Consider the following 25,072-nt stretch of genomic DNA (forward strand, 5'->3'; position numbering starts at 1 on the left):
CTTTTTAAATGCAAAAGCCACGTTTTGGAACCTTTTTCTATTGGATCTGATATTATTATCTAAACTTTGGATCTGGATTGAACTCTAGTATATTGGATATAATTCTGATTTGAAATTCATATTCAAGCTGTCTACCTAATTATGGGTTCAATTTTGGATCTACTATAAGCTTGAGGAACCATTTATATTTTTTTAAACAAGCCAGTTCGTGCTCGGGCTCATTGTGAGCTCAAACTTAGCTCGACCCCTCTGCGGCCAACCTAGCCCATTTCGGTAATTTCTCCTTCAACATCGGCCCCTCACTTTCTTGGTACATTCCTTCCCATAGGAAGAAAGATGGAAAGAGAGTTTCATTCATCCAAACACGACCACCGACATTTACTTTTTCCAGAAAAAAAAACCATCTATCGTCCGTAATAAATTGTTTTTAGCGACGTGCCCGTCTCTTTGTCTTGGACTAAAAATATTCCAAAATTCAACACCGTCTTTGTTACTTCACTGTTACAAAAAACCCTCGTTTCTTTTACCATTCTTGCAATTTGGCGGTTTTCTCTCTGCCTCTGGTGCACTGATCCTCGGTTTCTTGCTCTAGGATTATTGGGTATCATGCAGTTCTCTAAAGATGGTATTTTTTTTTCTTTTTTACTTTTTTGGTAAAGGTTTTGCAGATTTCCGGTTAATTTTTGTTGTGGGCTATCATTAATTTTGACTTATTGGGGGTTTTCGGTGGATTTCGAGACGGTGGTCGTCGTGAAATTTGGGTTTTGGGGAGTTGGGATTGTTTGATCTGTTGATGGGCGGTGTTGGTTACGATGGAGGTGCTGCTGGTTTGCATTAAGTGTTTATTTGATGTATTGCTTTTGTTTTAACTTCCTTTCTTTTGTTTCTTTTGTTGGTGATGATTAGTTGCAAGTCGTAGCCTCTCTTCAATTAATGAATCACAAACCTAATATTGGCATGTGCTACAGGTGTTAAGAACTGATTTCTGGCGAATTCTCAAAGGCTTTGCTTTTTTTTTTTTACTTTCTGTTTGTTTGTGTCTGCAGAATTTGATTTCAATGAACTTCTACAAGAAGCTCAGCAGCGTTGGCTGAAGCCAGCAGAGGTACTGTTTCTTTTACAGAATCATGAGAAGTTCAGGATCACTCCAGCAGCTCCAAATAAGCCACCAAGTGAGTTAATTTTATTTCCCATCTTGTTGATGGTTGTTGGCGTATATCTATGTCTCTATTCTTGCTTAGCATCTTAAAGTTGAAGAGTGGTGGTTATGATTATGAATATCTATGGTTCTATTCTTGCTTAGCATCTTAAAGCTGATGATTGGTGGTTATGATTATGAATATCTATGGTTATATTCTTGCTTAGCATCTTAAAGTAATTTTTTCCCCGTCATGGTTTCATTCTTGCTTAGTATCTTAAAAAGTTGTCTCTTTGCCATCTGATGATTGATGGTGTCCCGATATCTACGATTCTGTTCTTGATTAGTATCTTAATGTGATATTTTATCACCGATTTTCATTGCCTCTATTGTCTTTTTGTTTTTATTCCCTACAGGCGGCTCTTTGTTCCTGTTCAACAGGCGAATACTTCGTTTTTTCCGGAAGGATGGTTATAATTGGCGGAAAAAAAGGGATGGAAGAACTGTTGGGGAAGCGCATGAAAGGCTGAAGGTTAGCTGCGGATGAACATAACCTGGTCCTGTAGAGTCTGTCTGCTTGTTTTAGTTTTAGTTGAAATGCACTTGTTTTTCATCAGTGTCATTAGCTTGCCAACCAACCGTTGCACTAGATAAATCTTATTTTTGTATTTTATCTTCAATATAATAGATGGGTCATATTTTTTTATAGTATACCCTGGATGGAGGTTCAATATTGGTCATTTGTTGGCATCCATGGTGAATGCTTCTGGAACTTCAATTATCGACTAAAGGCTTCTAGTGAATTTTGGTTGTTAAATCCACAATTTCATATTGTAGTAACAGAAGTCATTACGATAAATGCTTATGTCAAGAAACAGACAGTACATAGAAAACCTACTTGGGAAGCCATGCATTGGGAGGTTGTTGAAGGGCTCTAGGGTTACATTATTCCAATGCTCTCTGTAGTCTGTATGCATGTAGATAGGCAAATAGGCATCGGTGTTGGTTATATATATATATATATATATATATATATATATATATATATATATATATATATATATATATATATATATATATATATAAAGGAAGGGGGACCGTCTAACCAAAGGAAGGTCCAAAATCTACAAATGATGATTGTCGGCAGCGTTCCTTCTCTAATGAGTGAGTTTTTCATCGATCGAACTTTACATATTGGATTTTTATCATTCATTTAGTAAGAAACATTTTTAGATTATGAATTTTCGATATTCAGATGTGTTTTTGAAAGTGCTAAAAATCAACGGCCCACAATACTTTATATTGTAAAATTTTAAATGCATTGTGAGCCGTGGATTTCTCATGTTTCAAAAAACATGTCTAGATGACATAAAGTCTTCATGTAAAGCATATTTCTCAATAAATAAATTATAATAAACAAATATATATGGTCCAATCGATCAAACACTCAAACATTGGAGAAGGGGAGCCATCTTGGTTGTACATTGTGGACCTTCCTTTGGTTGGATGGTCTCCCTTCCACACACACACACATTAATGATAGGATGTACCTAGTGCACCTACTTCCCAATGTAGACCATTGAATATTTTCAATTCAACAGTTGTGCTAGTTTAGATTAAGAACATGCATTGCGTGAAGCATCGAAACCGTTTACCTCATACCTGATTGATAACCATAATAAATGCAATCCATATTCTTTTTCCTACATTATGATAACTGTTGGATTGGAAATGTTCTAACACACACACACACACACACACACATATATATAGTGGAGGTGTTAATAACTTTGTTTACAACTTTACATCCTAGCCATGAATGTGTCACTTGCTGGAAGCGATGTAGCACTTCTATTTCTCAGTCATAGTTTGTGGCCTTTTTAGATAACGTGCTTTTTATGTTTCTTTGTTGTTGAATTTCCTAATCAATTTCCCCCCTTATCTTTTTTATCAAAAGTTTTTTCAAGACATTTTGACCTATAGATTGAATTGGGAAACACTTGGTGGAAGATTCCACTGTACTAAGTTTGCAGGCATCACAATTGTGATTTGTCAGTTATTTTGAATGTAGAAATATGTAATATAATTGTTGATTATATCTAATACTGAATCTTTTACAGGCCGAAAACTTAAAATGTTTCTTGCTTTGTATCTGGCTAGGTAGGGAACGTTGATGCATTAAACTGCTATTATGCTCATGGAGAGGAGAATCCTAATTTTCAAAGGCGAAGCTATTGGATGCTAGATGAGTAAGTTTAGTCTTTACCTTCTTAGATGGTATTTTTAGATTTTCCTTACCTTTTAGTTGTATATCTTGGTAGATTAATCTTTTACCCTTATTGTCCTAGTTATTCTCAAATTTTTGCTTTTGTTTTTTCATTTAGAGTAGGTTGTCATGTAATGTTGAATAGAATGTGATGATTTAGTGGGACAATTGGACCAAGTTTTTGTACTAGAATAAGTGGATCAATTCTTCCATTTCTATTTGTTATTGACCCTGTTTATTCCATAAGCTTATTCCAAAGTAATCAAAATTCTTTTGGCTATTTGCTTGGATTTGTTAAATTGTAATACCGAATCAATGTAATTGTATATATTATATATATATATAGATATATATATAGGAAGATACATGCACATATATATTTCATATATATGTACATATATCTACCTTTATATCTATATATATAATATATATTTATTTCTCGTAATAGTCGAAAGGGTAGTTTAGTCATTTTGCACATATCCATTTTTTGGATATGTTGTAATTTCTTTTTATTTTTTTCTCTTTAATTTCTTTTTTTTTTTGTAAACCTAGGTTAGTGTGTACCTTGGGGGGCCCACCATCTAGTCGTTGGGCCCCTCCAACGGTTGTTAAATTATGTATATATAAATATATATATACATATACTTATATATATATATACATTAGTATATATATATAAGTATATATACGTATATATGTATATATACATAATTATATAGCTTTTTCCTGTTTTGTATAAACCAAAAACCCGATAGGGGTGTTTTGGTAATTCCATATGTAATTTTTGTTTTTTACTTTTCTTTCTTTTTTCCCCTTTTTCTTTTTCTTTTTTTATTTCTGTTTTTTGCTTTTTGGAACCATAAAGGGGCCCCACCCATCTAGTCGTTGGGGCCCCAACAGTCATATTTATGACCGTTGGGGCTCCCAACGACTAGAAGGGAGCCCCCTTTATGGTCCCTCTAAAGTGCTCTCCTCCTCTATAAAAGGAGGAGGTTTCCCCTTGTAATTGTATGGGTTTTTCAAACCCCGCTCTTCCTTTCTTCAATAAATCCAACTTATGACTTTAAGTCATTTTCTATATTCTTGAGTTTTGTGTATGCACATTTGGTATTTGTGTTCTTGGCTCTTGTAGTCACTCTTAAAGAGTGACTTTTGCCCTATTGGTGCTTCCGCCTCTTTTCATTACATGGTATCAAAGCTCGGTTGGTGATTGGGCTTCTCTTTTGTCATCTTGGAAAGCGTGTCTCTCAAAGTTTTGAAGAAAGGAAGTATATTTGGTGCCGATGGAACGTGACTCTAAAGTGGAGCTCTCTTTCAAGCTAAATGGGTCCAACTATCTCATGTGGGCCTCCGCTATGGAAAATCATCTAAGAGGTAAGAAACTTTGGGGCTTTGTTATGGGAACTACTCCCGAACCCTCTCTTGTTCTTACCAAAATTGAAAATGATGTTGAAAAGGCTTTAGATGGCGATGAGCGCATCAAAGCCATTAATGAACATCAATCAAAAATCGAGGATTGGGAAAGTAACCATGCCAAAATTTTGGCATGGTTTATGAACAATGTAGATCTTAAAAATTGTGCTAATATTGCCAAGTTTAGAAGGGCCAATGAGGCTTGGTTTTTCCTTAAGGGTATGTATACCCAAAAGGATCTTGCTCGGCAATTCTTTTGTCAAGAAAAAATTCGTTCCACCAAACAAATGGATATGAGTGTCCGGGACTATTTTAGCTCTCTAACCCCTCTTTGGGATGAGCTTGCCCTTCTTGAGCCCAAATGGGTTGCTCCACAAGATATTGAACTTAGAAGGGAACAAATTGAAAAGGAGCACTTTTTTCAATTCCTTCATGGACTTCGCCCGGAATTTGAACAAGTGAGGGCATCTCTTCTCCATAGAAGCAAAGCCCTACCTATTGAAGATGCTCTTGCCGAGGTATGTCAAGAAGAAACTAGACTTGGCTTGAGCATTAGGAATGATGAGGTTTTGGCCGTTAATAGGCCCGGATCAAATGTTAAAGCATATAGACCTCCCCACTTTAACAAAAATATAAATGGTCCTAGAAAGGGAATCATATGCCACTATTGTAATGAACCGGGGCATATTAGACCGGTATGTCCAAAGCTTAAAGGAAAGGTTGCCGCGGTTGGAAAAAATTCTCCAAAGAAGGAAGAAAGTACCAAAGAAGGAGATATCAAAGAAACTCTTAATCATATCTCCGAAGTGCTCCAACACCTTCTCAAGTCTTCTCCTTCAACATCCGGAGCCGCCATCGCCTACTCTTCATCACCTCCAGGATCTCCAGTCAGGGAAGCTGATTGGGCAAGGCCATAGAAGGGGTGATCTCTATTTTATGGACTTTTTGACGCTTCCATCTAAGTCATCTTGCAATCTTGTTAAAGACAAAAGTATTGGAATTTGGCATGAGAGACTTGGTCATCCAAATTTTGTAAAAATGTCTCTCTTCCCTTTTTTGAACAATACTTGTAAAGACAATCACATGACTTGTAAAGATTGCATTTTTAGGAAATCTAAGGCTACTCCGTTTCCTCAAAGAAGTTATTTTACCACTCGACCATTTGAGCTTGTTCATTCCGATGTGTGGGGGCCTTCCCCAATTTTATCTAAAGGAGGTTTTTCGTATTATGTGGTCTTTATTGATGACTTCACTAGATTTACGTGGATATACTTCCTAAGTCGCAAATCTGAAGTTTTCTCTTTCTTTAAAGAATTTCATGCAATGGTTAAAAATCAATTTTTGGGAAATCTATCTATTCTTAGGTCAGATTCGGGAGGTGAATATATGTCTAATGATTTTCAAAATTACTTAAAAGAAAATGGAATTTGTCATCAACGTTCTTGTCCCAACACTCCGCAACAAAATGGTCTTGCGGAAAGAAAGCATAGGCACATAATAGAAACTACAAGAACATTATTGATTTCAAAAAATATCCCAAAATCCTTTTGGGCCGAAGCGGTTCTAACTTCAACATATCTCATCAATAGAATCCCTTCATCCTCTTTAAAAAATCTTTCTCCATTTGAAAAACTTTACAATATGTCTCCCGATTATAAAAGATTAAGAATTTTTGGATGTAAATGTTTTGTCTTAACTCGCAAAAATGATAAACTTTCTCCTAGGGCTATTGAATGCATTTTTTTGGGATATGGCGAAAAACAAAAAGGATATCGATGTTTTGACATAATTAAAAATAAACTTTATATCTCAAAAGATGTCACATTCCTCGAAGAAGAAAATGGTTTTTTCGCATCAACCAAATGAAAATATTGACTATTTCTTTTTATTTGACTTGTTACCTCAAGAAAACATCATAGATGATCATATTGATCCTAATGAACCTCTTAATGAAGATCTTGTTGAAAATAATGACCAAAACTTAGAAGAAAATGCTTCAAGACAAATACAAGTCTACTCTAGAAGGAATGAAAGAAATCCTCCTTGTGCCCTTGAAAGATTTTCTCAAAGTGAGTCGATAGAAGAAACCTCTCAAAGAAGATCAAATCGCGTTCCTAAGATTCCAAATAGATTTGTTTCTTATGACTCTTTTTCCCCCAATTATCGAGCATGTCTTCTTGCTCTTCACTCCTTTCATGAACCATCTCATTACAATGATGCTAAACAATATGCTCATTGGAATGAAGCTATGGAGCTTGAACTTATGCCCTTAAAAATGCACAAACTTGGGAAATCATTGATCCTCCCAATGGCAAGAAACCCATTGGATGTAGATGGGTGTTTAAAGTAAAAACTAAGAGTGATGGTTCATTAGAAAGATATAAGGTTAGGTTGGTAGCCAAAGGTTATGCCCAAGAGTATGGGGTAGACTATGATGAAACTTTTGCCCCAGTTGCTCGAATGACTAGTGTTCGAGCCCTTATTGCTATAGCTTCTGTTAAAAAATGACCCATCTTTCAACTTGATGTTAAAAATGCCTTCTTGAATGATAATTTAAATGAAGAAGTTTATATGGAACCACCTCCAGGTATGAATTTAAATGGAAAAGTTTTAAAATTAAAAAAGGCTTTATATGGACTTAAGCAAGCTCCTAAAGCTTGGTATGACAGGTTTAGTAATGTATTAATCAATTTAGGTTTTTCTTCTTGTTATAATGACACTGCTCTTTTTGTCAAAAGGAAAGGCGACTCCATTATTATGCTTCTGCTGTATGTTGATGATATAATCATCACTGGGAATGACAAAAAGGGAGTAAATGATGTTAAGTCTATGTTAAAAGATACTTTTGATATGTCTGACCTTGGTTATTTGAGATATTTTTTAGGAATTGAAGTGGCTTATTCAGCGCGTGGGTACATCTTATCTCAAATGAAGTTAACTGCCGAAATTTGTACCAAATCAGGAATATCTGATGAAAAGAAAGTGGAGACTCCTGAAGTTATCAATGCGAAACTAAGACTTGAAGATGGTGTTCTTCTTGAAGATTCAACCCCCTACCGTCAATTAATTGGATCTCTCACCTATCTATCCATCACACGTCCAGACATAGCTCATGCGATTCATGCAGCGAGCCAATTTCAGCACGCTCCTACTACAGTTCATATGGCGGCCGTAATGAGAATTGTGCGATATATCAAAAATACCATCTCCAAGGGACTCTTCTTATCCTCTTCCTCATCTCTTGAATTGACTGCTTTTACTGATGCTGACTGGGGAGGAAATCCCAATGATCGGATCTCAATTACGGGTCTTTGCATTTTTTTAGGTGAATCTCTCATCTCGTGGAGATGCAAGAAGCAGCAGAAGGTCTCCTTATCATCTACTGAAGCTGAATATCGGGCTATGGCGATGACAACTATGGAGATTGTGTGGCTCAGAAGTCTTCTTGGTGACATGGGCGTTTCCATTTCCACTCCCACCAAGCTCTGTTGTGATAACAAGAGTGCGATATACATTGCCAGCAATCACACCTTTCATGAGCGGACCAAGCATATCGAAATGGATTGCCATTATGTTCGAGACGAATATCTCAAAGGGACCATCACATTGCCATATGTCACTTCAGAGTATCAACTAGCTGACTTCTTCACCAAGGCGCTCCCAACTCCACGATTCATGTTTCTTCTTGGCAAACTTTCAGTCTTTTCCCCGTAAAGTTTGAGGGGGCATGTTAAATTATGTATATATAAATATATATATATACATATACTTATATATATATACATTAGTATATATATATAAGTATATATACGTATATATGTATAAGTATATATACGTATATATGTATATATACATAATTATATAGCTTTTTCCTGTTTTGTATAAACCAAAAACCCGATAGGGGTGTTTTGGTAATTCCATATGTAATTTTTGTTTTTTACTTTTCTTTCTTTTTTCCCCTTTTTCTTTTTCTTTTTTTATTTCTGTTTTTTGCTTTTTGGAACCATAAAGGGGCCCCACCCATCTAGTCGTTGGGGCCCCAACAGTCATATTTATGACCGTTGGGGCTCCCAACGACTAGAAGGGAGCCCCCTTTATGGTCCCTCTAAAGTGCTCTCCTCCTCTATAAAAGGAGGAGGTTCCCCCTTGTAATTGTATCGGTTTTTCAAACCCCTCTCTTCCTTTCTTCAATAAATCCAACTTATGACTTTAAGTCATTTTCTATATTCTTGAGTTTTGTGTATGCACATTTGGTATTTGTGTTCTTGGCTCTTGTAGTCACTCTTAAAGAGTGACTTTTGCCCTATTGGTGCTTCCGCCTCTTTTCATTACAACGGTCACATTTGTGACCGTTGGAGGGGCTCCAACGACTAGAAGTGGAGCCCCTCCAAGGTCTCCACCTCTATATAAATGGGGATTCTCCCATTGTAAAAATTATGGCTTTGGGTCAAAGCCCAAGTGTTCAATAAAGTTTTTATTCATTTCTTAAGTGCATTTGTGAGATTGATTGGGTTGTGCTTTTGTGCACAAGTGTTCTAAGTATTCTTATTGTGCATGTGTGTACTTGTCTTTCATCAATAACATTTGGTCTTGATTATAGTATCTTGTTGAAGATACTTTCACATGGTATCAAAGCGAGGTTGGAGAAAGAAGATCGAGTGGACTCTCACACTTTTCGGTGCCTCGAAAAACATGCCCTCAAAATTTTGGCGATTGGCGTGGATTCTCTTATTCAACCAATATTTTAGAGGCCTCTTCTATCAAGAAAAATATAAAACGCTCTTGTGGTACGTAACTTTTTCCCTTATTTTTCCTCTCTAATGGGTGAAAAAGACTCCCATTTTTCTCTCGGTTTCAAACTTAATGACTCCAATTATCACGTATGGTCCAAAAACATGGAGACTCATATTAAAGGAAAAGGGCTTTGGGGTTATGTCCAAGGCTCAATTCCAGAACTGGAGCCTAAAATCACTTTGATAGAGAGAGGAGAAATAAAGATCCTTGAAGGAGAAGAAAGAGCTAAGGCGCTTGAAGACTATAGTAAGAAGCATGAAGACTGGGAGATGAGGAACTTTAAAATCCTCTCATGGATTTTCTCATCCGTTGAGACAAGAATTAATGCCAACATTATAAAATTCAAGAAAACCTCCCAAGCGTGGGAATACCTTGAAAAAATGTACACTTCAAGGGATTTGTCCCACAAATATTACCTTAAAAAAAGGGCATTGACCCTTCAACAAAATGAAATGACTATTAGAGAGTATTTCACAGAGTTGTCTTCCATTTGGGATGAGCTTGTCATGCTTGAGCACAAATGGAGCGGAGTGAGTATTGAGCTTAGGCATAAACAATTAGAGGAAAATCGTTTTTTTAATTTCTTGAATGTGCTTAGGCCCGAATTCGAACTGTTAAGATTAGTCAACTGAATTCTTTTTTATTCTTAAAAGTGTCTTTTTGATATTTCATTCGTAATAAGGGACCCATATGTAATTTCTTCTTGAGACTAACCTCCTCTATTTAAACTAAGGTATGAAAATCAGTCTCTCTCTCTCTCTGCCTCAGTTCCTGTGTATTCAACATGGTATCAGAGCAGGTCTCCCTTCTGGTATGACGTTGCTGCTGACAATCACAGTGATCCTGTTGCTGATCACAGATCGTGAAGGAGGATCAGATATATTGAATCGTGAACTGCTCGTGGATTCTAAAGATGTTGCAGTCGCTGATCGTGGAGAAGCTTCTAAAATCGTGTGCTTGTGGCTTGAAGACACTGCTGGTGGTGGTTGTAGATCATGAAGAAGGATCGAATGTGTGGATCGTGAACTGCTCGTGGATCCTGAAGTCGCTGTGTTGCTGATCGTGGAGCAGCTGATGCAGATCGTAGATCATGTTTGATTATCGTGAAACATAAGAAGAAGATATTTCAGATCTAAAGACATCGTCTTGATCGGTTAGATCAAATTGATATTATTTTGGGGTAGAATAATTTTTTTTGGATACTGTTGAATCATTGCAGTCGGTGATCAGGTCTAAAATTAGTGATAAATCACTGTTAAATGCCTGCGATCAGATTATTGATGTGAAGCTTATATCATCATGTGTTTTTGGATCTGCCTATGGTCTTTATTTTAGGTCCTGATTGATTCAGATCTGATCACAGATCGACTTATATCACCATTCCTTTTAATGTTCTGGTTGTCGAGAACAAAAAATTTTATAGGGATTCTTATATAAGTCGTGGACCTGCATATGGATCTGATCGTATGTTTAGGGTGCTGTGAAGCCTCTATCGTCGGTTTTTTGTTTAAAGATTCAGATCTGATATTTTCTAGTCGAAGTCAGATTTCTCAAAATCAGATCGTATTCAGATCTGATATTCTTTCTGTTGTAGTTGAAGTCGTTTGATGCCAGATATGGAAATTGTTTGAAGACCCAACAAGGAGATCACGTGAAGGTTGAAGTCGTGTGAAGACGTTGATCTGGAATTAGGTTTGACGTCAAGTCTAGAAGGAAGCTGTGCAAAGACTTTAAGGTGTTTCGGTAAAGGCCATTAACTGTCGTTGATCTGCGAAGTGTGAAGCAGATTTTTAGTGTCGTCTCTAGTGGTGTCGTGGTATGCTGCCTGTCGTAGTTGTGATATGCAGCCTATATCAGTTCCTTGTTAAGGTGGATGTGATAGATTGAATTTGAATAGTCGTTGTGTTACAGTCGGTGGACGTGAATCTCAGAGTTTATCTGTGAAATTAAAACTAGATATAGTCGGTTTTATAGCTGGTTGTGATCAGATCTGGATTTTCAGCAAATTGTGTGCGCGTGTGGTTGTACCTGAGTTTTCGAATCAAGCCCATCATCTTATCTTATGGCTCAAGGGGCTAAATCATGTGAAAATTATTCCAATGACTCTGTAATTCTTAGCAGGGCTGAATATGACGAGCTCCTTGCCTTATGTTCATCCAGTTTGAAGCCTCCTATTGCGGAGGTTGCAGGCTCGGTAGGTTATGGCCTTTTTGGCCAAGGTGGTAGGTGGATCATTGATTCAGGAGCATCCAGACACTTGTGTTGAAATTCATGTAACTTTTTAAATTTAAAACATGTCTCAGATAAAAAAAGGGTAGTCCTTGCTAATGGCAGCTCTTCCCCAATTGTAGGGTAGGGAAACATGTCTATTTCCCCTACCCTTCAATTGTCAAATGTTCTTCATGCTCCTTTTCCACAGAATCTATTATTTGTCAGTCGAATGACAAAAGAGCTGAATTGTAGGGTAATTTTTTATTCTATGGGTTGCACTTTTCAGGACTTGCTGACTGGGAAGAGGATCGGTGGCGGCTATGAGGAAGGTGATTTGTATTATCTACATCAACCAGTGGGTTCTGTCTATTCTGCTGTTACTTTTTCTTCAAGTCCTTTATTGTGGCATCATCGTCTGGGTCATCTTCCAGTGCCAAAACTTCGTCGAGTCATTCCTCATATACCTCTTTCAGTTTCTTTTCAATGCGAAACATGTCAATTGGGAAAACATTGTCAAAGCTCTTTTCCCTCTAGTCAAAGTCCATCGAGTCAAAGATTGTTTGATCTTCTTCATGTCGATGTATGGGGTCCGAGTAGGATTCCTAGTACGACTCAGTGTCGTTATTATTTGGTCATTGTTGATGACTTCTCAAGGTTATCGTGGGTGTTCCTGTTAAGAGATCGGTCTCAAAGCCCTGTCATTCTTAAATCTTTGATTGCTGAAATAAAAACTCAATTTGACGTGTCTGTTAGAATTGTTCGCATTGATAATGCTCTTGAGTTCAAATCCAAAGACTTGTTTCAATTCTATTCCGCTAAAGGGATTCAACCTCAATTTACATATCCTCATACATCCCAACAAAATGGTGTGGCTGAGAGGAAGCATAGACAAATTCTTAATGTCGCTCGGTGCCTAATGATTCAATCCAATATGCCTGCATCATACTGGGGAGATGCAGTTTTGATTGTTGGTTTTCTTATAAACCGCATGCCTTCAAGTTCTGTAGAAGACCAGATCCCAATCCAAATTCTCCATCCAGAGGTTCCTCTCTTTCCTATCCCCCCTAAAGTTTTTGGATGTGTGTGCTTTGTGCATAAGTTGGGTCCTGAACGAGATAAACTTGCTCCACAGTCTATTAAATGTGTTTTCCTTGGGTATCCTAAGAATAAAAAAGGATATCGTTGCTATGACCCTATATCCTATAAAGAGTATGTCAGTGCGGATGTTACCTTCTTTGAGTCTATTCCATATTTCTCGAGTATTACTCCAAGGTTACAGGAGAGTCAGGGTGATGTTTTTCATCTGCCAATTCCTCTTTTCCTTTAGAGTCGTTCACTCCACAGCCGTTGGCTCCATCCTCTGGTGAGTCTCGTTATAGAAACCCTCCTATAGTATATACTCACAGGTTACCACCTACCTCCATGTCCCCATTATCTCCTTCTCCTGAGGTAAGTATCTCTGAGCATACTGAAGTTTCTGCTCTTGATGATGATCTTCTAATTGCTTTGCGCAAAGGGAAAAGACTGTACCCTTCATCCCATTTCTCAGTTTGTTTCTGAAGTTAATCTTGGGGCATCTATGAAGAATTTTATCTCGGCTCTGTCTGCCTCCTTTGTTCCGCTTTATCACAGCCAGACTCTATTCGACCCCAAATGGATGCAGGCTATGCGGGATGAGATGAATGCCCTATGCTCTAGGGGTACTTAGGACTTGGTTGATCCTCCTACTGATGCAGATATTGTTGGCTACAAATGGGTATATACCATTAAATATAACTCGGATGGGTCAATTGAACGGTACAAAGCCCGGTTGGTTGCAAAAGGCTATACTCAGACTTATGGTGTTGACTTTTTTGAAACTTTTTCTCCAGTCGCTCGTCTTGGTACTATTTGTCTCGTTTTCTCTGTTGTAGTGCACTATGGATGGCCCTTGTCTAAGTTGGATGTCAAGAATGCCTTTTTGTATTGGGATTTACATGAAACAGTCTATATGCAACAACCCCCAGGCTTTGAGGTTCAGGGGGAGTGTCAGAAGGTGTGCAAGTTGAAGAAGGCTATTCATGGCCTGAAGCAGAGCCCTCGGGCATGGTTTCAAAAATTATTTGAGGTAATGTCGGATTTTGGATTTGTCAGGTCAGCCTCAGACCACTCTTTGTTTATCAAGAAAACTAGTTCTGGAATTGTGGTTATGGTGGTATATGTCGATTACATCATATTAACAGGAAGCGGTGCCCAAGATATTTTTGCAACAAAGGATCATCTTCAGAAACATTTTGTTACTAAAGATCTTGGTTCCCTCCTATATTGTTTGGGTATTGAGGCTACAAGAAACAAAGAGGGCTTAGTTTTGTCACAAAGAAAGTATGTGTTGGACTTATTAAAGGAGACTTGAATGCTAGGGGTGAAGCCAACTAATATTCCAATGGATCCCAAAACTCATATGTTCGATGAGAAGTCCGAATATGTGGATAGTACCAGTTTTAGATCCTTGGTGGGTAAGCTGTTATATGTGACTGTTACTAAACCTGGCATTTCATTAGCCATGAGTAAAATTAGTCAATTCATGGATAAACCTACCAAAGTTCACTGAGATGCAACTATGATGGTTCTCAGGTACTTAAAGTCATCTCCTGGTAAAGGACTGTTGTTTAAACAAAATCCTTCCTTGGAAGTTGTTGCTTACACTGACGCAGATTATGCGGAGTCTATCGAAGATAGAAAGTCAACAACTGGATTCTGTATTTTTGTGGAAGAAAATCTCGTTACCTGGAGGAGTAAGAAACAAATTGTTGTAGCCAGGTCGAGTGCTGAATCAGAATACCGAGCTATGGCTCAGACCGTTGCTGAGATCATGTGGGTAAAATCAGTTTTGACCGAACTTCAGGTGAAAGTATCCCTACCTATGTTGATGGTGTGTGACAATAGGGCTGCTACATATATTGCCAACAACCTAGTTTTTCATGAAAGGACTAAACATATTGAAGTTGACTGTCACCATGTACGTGACTTGGTTCAAGCTAGTTATATTTGCACAGATCATGTATCTTCTGAAGATCAAGTTGTTGATGTCTTTACCAAGGCCCTTGCAAGGCCTAATTTCTCCCATTGTTGTGACAAACTGAGCATGATCGATATCTATGCTCCTGCTTGAGGGGGAATGTTAAGATTAGTCAACTGAATTCTTTTTTATTCTTAAAAGTATCTTTGATATTTCATTCATAATAAGGGACCCATATGTAATTTCCTCTTGAGACTAACCTCCTCTATTTAAACTAGAGGAGAGTAGGCCTAAGGTATGAAAACCAGTTTTTTTCCTCTCTCTCCCTGCCTCGGTTCATGCGTATTCAACATAAATTCGGTATTCCCTTCTATCCGCTTTCACTTCCCCCTCTCTTGAAGATGTAATTACTAAACTAAGTGGGGAAAAGACTCGTATGGGTATAAGCAAGAATAACCCAAGTGTTCTAGCAACACCTTCCAATAATGAAGAAAATGAAGGTGTTAATGTGTCTCAAGACCAGGGAGCAACTTAAGGACCTACAAGCCTTTCCACTTCATGAATCAAAACCAAAGTTCAAGTGGCCAAGGTGGAAAGAGGGATTATAGCAAGCTTGTGTGCCACTTTTGTAAGGAATCGGAGCACATCAAGATGATTTGCCCAAAGTGGAAGAAGTTGCTAGCTATGGCTACCACATCCCAACCTCAAAAGGAAGAGTGCTCGTCATCTTAAAATGAAGTTATCTCGCTACAACAAATTGTGGATGCACTGGAACTTCTTCTCAAAGGGGCTATTTTCGGAGCCACTATGTCAACCTCTTCTCTTCCTGGTAAGACCTCGTGGCTTTTAGATTCAGGTGCTTCATTTCACATGTCTCCAAGTATTAGTTCTTTTTCCGAATACTCAAACAATCTTTCTCCATCCTTTGTTTCAACCGTGGATGGAAATCTCTTGAAGTAAAATGAATTTGAAATTTTGAAAAATAAAGGTTCTTTATTCCAAAAATTAGATTTATACTCAAATTAAACTTAAATTTGCTTTCGGTTTCTCAACTCTCGGATCATGGGTGTGATATAAAATTTTCTTCTAACAAATGTTGGATACATGATCGTCGATCCGGGAGGTTGATTGGGGAAGACTATAGGAAAGGCGATCTATACTATGTCGATTCCCTTCAAATTTCAAAGAACCTGTTTTGTAATGTTGTCCAACAAAAGGATATTAATGTATAGCACAAGAGACTTGGACATCAAAATGTTGTAAAAATTTCTCATTTACCTTTTCTTAAAAAGCTATGTAAAAGTGATTTAACTTGTAACAGGAAAATGAAAAAATTACCTTTTTGTCAAAGATCTATGTTTACAACAAGACTTTTTGAAATTGTCCATTCAGATGTATGGGGACCGACACCTATTTTATCAAAAGGGTTTTTTGCATATTATGTCATTTTTGTTGACAACTACACGAGATATTGTTGGATATTTTTTCTTAAGCACAAATATGAAGTTTTTTTTTTACTTTTAAAACCTATCATATGATGATTAAATCCACATGTCAAATCCAATAAATTTCTTTTAGCTGTCATCCAGAGTCCAGACTAGAGATCTGTGTACAACTGTATATAAAATGAAATTTGAAGAACCCTAGGCAGTGGCGTGGCAGTGGCGGTGGAGCCGTAGGCCTCGTGAAGACTCTCTCTCCAACAAACCACATCAAACCTTTTGCTTATATTTTTTTTCGTGAAGACCAGGGAGTTTCAGACATGATTGAATCATGATAGTTAGCAAAACGCAACAGGCTGGGTCGATCAAATTGCCAATCCTTTCGGTTTATCAATTTTGTCCCATTGTGCCAAAGTACACAACAAGCAGAACGTGGGTAACAAGTCTTCAAACAAACACACCAGCAAAAAAAAAGTTGGTTATAAGTCCTATATATATATATATATATATATATATATATATTTTGCCGCACCCGAGTTTTTTTGAAGTGCTGCATCCCCGCACCCGCACCCATGTGACATAGGCTATATGTTTCCAGAAATGTGAGTTTTCTTGAAAAAGTTAACGGTTTTGAGAGAAGTGAACCTTATAAAGAAAACATGGATTACTCCTTTTTATTTGAGTTGTTAGCACAAGATGATGATGAACTCACTAATAATGATGTTAATGATAAAGAAGATGAAGAAAATATTTTCTCCCATCCACCTATCTTCCAACATAGTGATGAAGGGGCATCGAGAGATTCTATAACATATACCCATAGAGATATAAACAATTTTAGGAGTGCAATTGGAAAATACAGTGAACCTAGTAGCTCCAATTCAACAAATGATGAAAACCTACGAAAAACTGAGAGAAGTAGAAAGATGCCTTCTAGGTTCATCTTATATGATTCCTTTACACCTAAACATAGAGTCTGCCTTAGCGCCATTCACTCCTATGTAGAACCCAGAAACTTCGAAGAAGCCAAAAAGAATGATGAATGGCTGAAAGCAATGGAATGCGAGCTTTCAGCTCTCAACAGGGCAAAAACTTGGGAATTCCAAGATCTCCCTAAGGGTAAGAAAACAATAGGGTGTAGATGGGTATTCAAGGTGAAAACTAAGAGCGATGGATCTCTTGAGAGATATAAAGCTTGGTTAGTTGCAAAGGGATATAGTCAAGAATACGGGATTGACTATGAAGAAACGTTTGCTCCTGTGGCCCACATGGTCACAGTCTGATGCCTCATCACTGTTGTCTCAATTAACAAATAAATGTTAAAAACGCTTTTCTAAATGGTGATTTAAATGAAGAGGTATATATGGATGCTCCGCCAAGAATGGAGACTCCCAAAGGAAAAAGGCTTCGTTTTCAAAAAGCACTTTATGGTTTAAATCAAGCCCCCGAGGCTTGGTATGATAGATTTAATTCGGTAATGTTAGAAAATGGTTTTTCATCCTGTTTCACTGACACTGCTTTATGTTAAAACATATGTAATAATACCATAATACCCGATAGGGGTATTATGGTCATTTCACAAAGTACCCCATGGGGGTACTTATTTTGTTTCTTTTATTTCAACAGTTTTTATTTTTCTTTTTATTTTTATTTTTGTATTTTTTGGATACCGAAAAGGGGCCCCACAATGGAGTCGTTGGGGCCCCCAACGGTCACATATGTGACCGTTGGGGGCTCCCAACGACTCTATTGGGAGCCCCTTTGGTCTCCTTTTCTTATAAATAGGGGGAACCCCCCATATATGATGTATTGCTCTTGAGAGCTCCTCTTCAATAATAGTGATATTATTTTTCATGTGTGTAGCCTTTTTATAAGGCCCTTTGTATATCCCTTAGTGGATTTTCTCTCTTGTGCTTGTTGCACTTGTCCGTGTGGGACATAGTGAATGCTTTAGCATTCTTGGTTTCTTCCGCTTATTTCATTACATGGTATCAGAGCCATAAGATCTACTAAAGGTAAAATCTTGTCTCTCTCTACTTCTTTTCTTTCTCACATCTTCATTGTGTAGCAATGGAAGTCAAGATCGATCTATCATTCAAACTCAATGGAAAAAATTACATGATGTGGGCATCCGCAATGGAGAATAATCTCAAAGGCAAGAAGCTTTGGGGTTATGTAATGGGAACCGTTCCGGAACCCCAACTTAAGCTCACAAAGATGGAAGGAGATCAAGAGAAAGCACTTGAAGGCGATGCTCGTCTCAAGGCCATTGAAGATTATAATCATCAAATGGAAGATTGGGAGAGCAACCATGCAAAAATCCTAGCATGGTTTATGAATAATGTCGAACTTAAGGTATGTGCAAATATTGCAAAATTCTGCCGGGCAAATGAAGCTTGGTTTTTTATGAAGGGTATGTTTACCCAAAAGGATCTTGCAAGAGCTTATTTCTTGCAAGAAAAAGTAAGAACCACAAAACAAGGAGACATGAGCATACAAGATTACTATAGTGCTCTAAATCCTTTGTGGGATGAATTGGCTCTTTTAGAGCCTAAATGGGTATCTATGGAGGATGTGGTTCTAAGACAAAAACAAATGGAACAAGATAGATTGTTTCAATTTTTATTTGGGCTTCGTCCCAAATTTGAACAAGTGAGATCCTCACTTCTTCATAGATCCACGTTTCCTCCCTTAGAAGAAGCTATTGCCGAGATTACTCAAGAAGAGACTAGGCATAGCATGGGTAAAAGCATAGAGGAAGTTCTTGCCGTATCTAAACCCGGCAATCATGTTAAAACATACAAACCACCTCATTTTGGTAAGCAAGGGAGTGGTGGAAGAAAAATGATTATATGTCACCATTGTTATGAGCCGGGACATATTAAACCCGTTTGCCCAAAGCTAAATGGAGCATTCAAGCCAAAGGTGGCTTCCGTTGAAGAATCCACCACCAAAGAAGATGACGGCAAGAACGGGGATCTCAAAGATACTCTTGGACAAATCTCCTTGGCTCTTCAACAAATTTTAAAGGTCACTTCTTCCACCTCCGGTGCCGCCATTGCCTCATCCTCACCTCCCGGTACGTACTCTTGGATTTTAGATTCCGGAGCTTCTTTTCACATGACCCCTCATGAAAATGCATTAACCAATGTGCACACCAATTCAAAAATGTCTTGTGTCTCTACGGCCGATGGAACTTTTCTCAAAATAAATGGTGTTGGAACTCTTGATTCTAAAAATGTTCAAAATTTCCTTGTTCCAAAAGTTAGAATAGTTCCAAAATTAAATCTTAACCTCTTTTCCGTTTCTCAAATAGCCGACCATGGATGTGAAATATCTTTCTCATCCCAAGGGTGCTTTGTGCAGGATCTCCGGTCCGGGAAGCGGATTGGGCAAGGCCATAGGAAGGGAGACCTTTATTTTATGGATAATTTAATGCTTCCAAATACCTCATTTTGTACTTATGTCCAAGACAAAAATATTGAAACTTGGCATAAAAGGCTTGGACATCCAAGTTACTCTAAAATGTATCTTTTTCCTTTTGGACACAAGTTTTGTAAAGAAAAAGATATCAATTGCAAATATTGCATTTTTGGCAAAATGAAGTCTACCCCTTTTCCTATTAGATCCTTTGTGACAACAAGACCTTTTGAATTGGTGCATTCCGATGTTTGGGGGCCATCTCCGGTTCTATCTAAAGGTGGTTATTCATATTATGTCACTTTTATTGATGATTATACTAGATATGTATGGATTTATTTTCTTAACTTTAAATCGGAAGTTTTTAACTTCTTTAAAAAATTCCATGCAAAAATTCAAAATCAATTTCAAAGTCAAATATCAATTCTTAGATCCGATTCGGGTGGAGAGTACTTATCAAATGATTTTCAATCATATCTAAAAAAACATGGCATTTGTCATCAAAAATCTTGCCCAAGAACTCCTCAACAAAACGGTCTAGCGGAAAGAAAACATAGGCATATTTTGGAAACCACTAGATCCTTACTCATTTCTAAAAATTTTCCTAAAAATTTTTGGGCCGAAGCCGTGTTAACCTCCACCTATTTAATCAATAGGATGCCATCTTCAAAATTGAATAATATCTCTCCTTATGAAAAACTTTTTAATATGACACCCGACTACAATCGTCTTCGGATTTTTGGGTGTAAATGCTTTGTTCTTTTACATAAAAGAGATAAATTGTCACCTAAAGCAATAGAATGTGTATTTTTAGGATATGGTGAAAATCAAAAAGGCTATAGATGCTTTGATCATAAAAACAATAAGTTATTTGTCTCCAAAGATGTAACCTTTTTAGAAGATGAAAATGGATTTGACATATTGGAAAAATCAAATGAAATTGATTATATGTTTATCAATGATCTTTTAGAAGATTCAAATGATGACTCTTTGAGTCATCCGGAAATTTTAGAAAATACTCATGATTCTCATGATAATGATGTATCACCAACTAATGGTGACAATCTCCAAGTATACACTCGGCGTGAGGAAGCCCAACCTATTAGTGCTTTAGAAAAATTCTTGCGGCTTAATGAACCCCTAGAAGAAACCTCCCTTAGGCGTTCTTCTAGAGAATCAATTCCACCTAATAGGTTTGTCTCATATGAAACTCTTTCACCTAAATATAGAGCTTGTCTAATAGCCTTGCATTCTTACTATGAACCCTCCCATTATAATCAAGCAAAAAGTATACCTCATTGGGTTGAAGCAATGAAAGTTGAACTAGATGCTTTAAATAAAGCTAAAACTTGGGAAATAGTTCACCTTCCTCCAAATAAGAAAGCTATAGGATGTCGATGGGTCTACAAAGTCAAAACAAAAAGTGATGGTTCCCTAGAGCGTTATAAAGCTAGATTAGTTGCTAAGGGATACTCACAAGAATATGACATCGATTATGAGGAAACTTTTGCTCCCGTAGCTCGCATGACAAGCGTTAGAACTTTAATTGCGGTAGCATCATCTAAGAAATGGCCTATATTCCAATTAGATGTTAAAAATGCCTTTCTTAATGGTCAGTTGAATGAAGAAGTATATATGGACCCTCCGCCGGGAATCAGTGTTAACCAAGGTCAAACCCTTCGGTTATTAAAAGCCTTATATGGTCTTAAACAAGCCCCTAAGGCTTGGTATGATAGATTTAGTGCTATCATGTTACAATTGGGATTTCGCTCCTGTTATACTGACACTGCTCTTTTTGTTAAACATGCAGGTAATAGTATCATCATCCTTCTGCTTTATGTTGATGATATGATCATCACTGGCAATGATGAAAGCGGTATTCTTAAAGTTAAAAATATGTTAAAACATAATTTTGATATGTCTGATCTGGGTTTTCTCAGGTACTTTCTTGGTATAGAAGTTGCATACTCTCCCCGGGGGTATATTTTGTCACAGATGAAGCTTGTTGCAGACATATGTTCCAAATCTGGGATTTCAGATGATAAAAAGGTGGAAACTCCCGAGGTTATCAATGTTAAACTACGACTGGAGGATGGAGTTCTGCTGGATGATCCTACGCCCTACAGGCAACTCATAGGCTCCCTCACCTATCTGACTATCACCAGGCCCGATATTGCTCATGTTGTGCACTCTGCAAGCCAATTTCAGCATGCTCCTACATCTGTGCATATGAGTGCTGTGCTCCGGATCATTCGATATATTAAAAATACTTTGACTAAAGGGCTATTCCTATCCTCACTCTCTTCCTTAGATTTACTAGCTTATACTGATGCTGACTGGGGAGGAAACCCAAATGATCGAATCTCAACTACTGGCTTTTGTGTGTTCCTAGGAGATTCGCTAATTGCTTGGAGGTGCAAGAAACAGCAGAAAGTCTCATTGTCTTCTAGTGAAGCAGAATACAGGGCTATGGCAACTACTACAATGGAGCTGGTGTGGCTTCGAAGTCTTCTTCAAGATATGGGAGTCGAAATTACCGGGGCTTCGAAGCTTTGTTGCGATAACAAAAGTGCCATCTACATTGCCAGCAACCACACTTTCCATGAGAGGACGAAACATATTGAAATGGACTGTCATTATGTACGTGATGAATATCTTCGTGGGACAGTAACACTGCCATATGTCACTTCAGAATATCAACTTGCCGATTTCTTCACCAAAGCCCTGCCTGCTCCTCGCTTCTTGTTCCTCCTTGGCAAACTTTCGGTCATTCCCCCGTAAAGTTTGAGGGGGGGTGTTAAAACATATGTAATAATACCATAATACCCGATAGGGGTATTATGGTCATTTCACAAAGTACCCCATAGGGGTACTTATTTTGTTTCTTTTATTTCAACATTTTTTATTTTTCTTTTTATTTTTATTTTTGTATTTTTTGGATACCGAAAAGGGGCCCCACAATGGAGTCGTTGGGGCCCCCAACGGTCACATATGTGACCGTTGGGGGCTCCCAACGACTCTATTGGGAGCCCCTTTGGTCTCCTTTTCTTATAAATAGGGGGAACCCCCCATGTATGATGTATTGCTCTTGAGAGCTCCTCTTCAATAATAGCGATATTATTTTTCATGTGTGTAGCCTTTTTATAAGGCCCTTTGTATATCCCTTAGTGGATTTTCTCTCTTGTGCTTGTTGCACTTGTCCGTGTGGGACATAGTGAATGCTTTAGCATTCTTGGTTTCTTCCGCTTATTTCATTACATGGTATCAGAGCCATAAGATCTACTAAAGGTAAAATCTTGTCTCTCTCTACTTCTTTTCTTTCTCACATCTTCATTGTGTAGCAATGGAAGTCAAGATCGATCTATCATTCAAACTCAATGGAAAAAATTACATGATGTGGGCATCCGCAATGGAGAATAATCTCAAAGGCAAGAAGCTTTGGGGTTATGTAATGGGAACCGTTCCGGAACCCCAACTTAAGCTCACAAAGATGGAAGGAGATCAAGAGAAAGCACTTGAAGGCGATGCTCGTCTCAAGGCCATTGAAGATTATAATCATCAAATGGAAGATTGGGAGAGCAACCATGCAAAAATCCTAGCATGGTTTATGAATAATGTCGAACTTAAGGTATGTGCAAATATTGCAAAATTCTGCCGGGCAAATGAAGCTTGGTTTTTTATGAAGGGTATGTTTACTCAAAAGGATCTTGCAAGAGCTTATTTCTTGCAAGAAAAAGTAAGAACCACAAAACAAGGAGACATGAGCATACAAGATTACTATAGTGCTCTAAATCCTTTGTGGGATGAATTGGCTCTTTTAGAGCCTAAATGGGTATCTATGGAGGATGTGGTTCTAAGACAAAAACAAATGGAACAAGATAGATTGTTTCAATTTTTATTTGGGCTTCGTCCCAAATTTGAACAAGTGAGATCCTCACTTCTTCATAGATCCACGTTTCCTCCCTTAGAAGAAGCTATTGCCGAGATTACTCAAGAAGAGACTAGGCATAGCATGGGTAAAAGCATAGAGGAAGTTCTTGCCGTATCTAAACCCGGCAATCATGTTAAAACATACAAACCACCTCATTTTGGTAAGCAAGGGAGTGGTGGAAGAAAAATGATTATATGTCACCATTGTTATGAGCCGGGACATATTAAACCCGTTTGCCCAAAGCTAAATGGAGCATTCAAGCCAAAGGTGGCTTCCGTTGAAGAATCCACCACCAAAGAAGATGACGGCAAGAACGGGGATCTCAAAGATACTCTTGGACAAATCTCCTTGGCTCTTCAACAAATTTTAAAGGTCACTTCTTCCACCTCCGGTGCCGCCATTGCCTCATCCTCACCTCCCGGTACGTACTCTTGGATTTTAGATTCCGGAGCTTCTTTTCACATGACCCCTCATGAAAATGCATTAACCAATGTGCACACCAATTCAAAAATGTCTTGTGTCTCTACGGCCGATGGAACTTTTCTCAAAATAAATGGTGTTGGAACTCTTGATTCTAAAAATGTTCAAAATTTCCTTGTTCCAAAAGTTAGAATAGTTCCAAAATTAAATCTTAACCTCTTTTCCGTTTCTCAAATAGCCGACCATGGATGTGAAATATCTTTCTCATCCCAAGGGTGCTTTGTGCAGGATCTCCGGTCCGGGAAGCGGATTGGGCAAGGCCATAGGAAGGGAGACCTTTATTTTATGGATAATTTAATGCTTCCAAATACCTCATTTTGTACTTATGTCCAAGACAAAAATATTGAAACTTGGCATAAAAGGCTTGGACATCCAAGTTACTCTAAAATGTATCTTTTTCCTTTTGGACACAAGTTTTGTAAAGAAAAAGATATCAATTGCAAATATTGCATTTTTGGCAAAATGAAGTCTACCCCTTTTCCTATTAGATCCTTTGTGACAACAAGACCTTTTGAATTGGTGCATTCCGATGTTTGGGGGCCATCTCCGGTTCTATCTAAAGGTGGTTATTCATATTATGTCACTTTTATTGATGATTATACTAGATATGTATGGATTTATTTTCTTAACTTTAAATCGGAAGTTTTTAACTTCTTTAAAAAATTCCATGCAAAAATTCAAAATCAATTTCAAAGTCAAATATCAATTCTTAGATCCGATTCGGGTGGAGAGTACTTATCAAATGATTTTCAATCATATCTAAAAAAACATGGCATTTGTCATCAAAAATCTTGCCCAAGAACTCCTCAACAAAACGGTCTAGCGGAAAGAAAACATAGGCATATTTTGGAAACCACTAGATCCTTACTCATTTCTAAAAATTTTCCTAAAAATTTTTGGGCCGAAGCCGTGTTAACCTCCACCTATTTAATCAATAGGATGCCATCTTCAAAATTGAATAATATCTCTCCTTATGAAA

At 37.7% G+C, this 25,072-nt stretch overlaps 1 protein-coding gene across 6 annotated transcripts in view; it reads left to right on the forward strand.

Annotated features, from left to right (window-relative positions):
- The first annotated feature begins 455 nt into the window (after positions 1-455).
- The window catches only part of LOC149851424 (calmodulin-binding transcription activator 4-like), a 52,028-nt gene continuing 27,411 nt past the window's right edge, over positions 456-25,072 (forward strand). For 2 of the 6 annotated variants that reach the window (XM_090000686.1, XM_090000690.1), the window contains exons 1-4: positions 632-851; positions 1,047-1,172; positions 1,555-1,670; positions 3,299-3,387. In XM_090000686.1, coding sequence (XP_089856812.1) covers positions 3,377-3,387 — 11 coding nt within the window. In that variant the 5' untranslated portion in view covers positions 632-851; positions 1,047-1,172; positions 1,555-1,670; positions 3,299-3,376. The other 4 variants (XM_090000662.1, XM_090000678.1, XM_090000667.1 and 1 more) reach the window with 3 other exon arrangements.

This window comes from Nuphar pumila, chromosome 1, assembly GCF_984573655.1.
Source record: "Nuphar pumila chromosome 1, dmNupPumi1.hap1.1, whole genome shotgun sequence".
Lineage (NCBI taxonomy): Eukaryota > Viridiplantae > Streptophyta > Magnoliopsida > Nymphaeales > Nymphaeaceae > Nuphar > Nuphar pumila.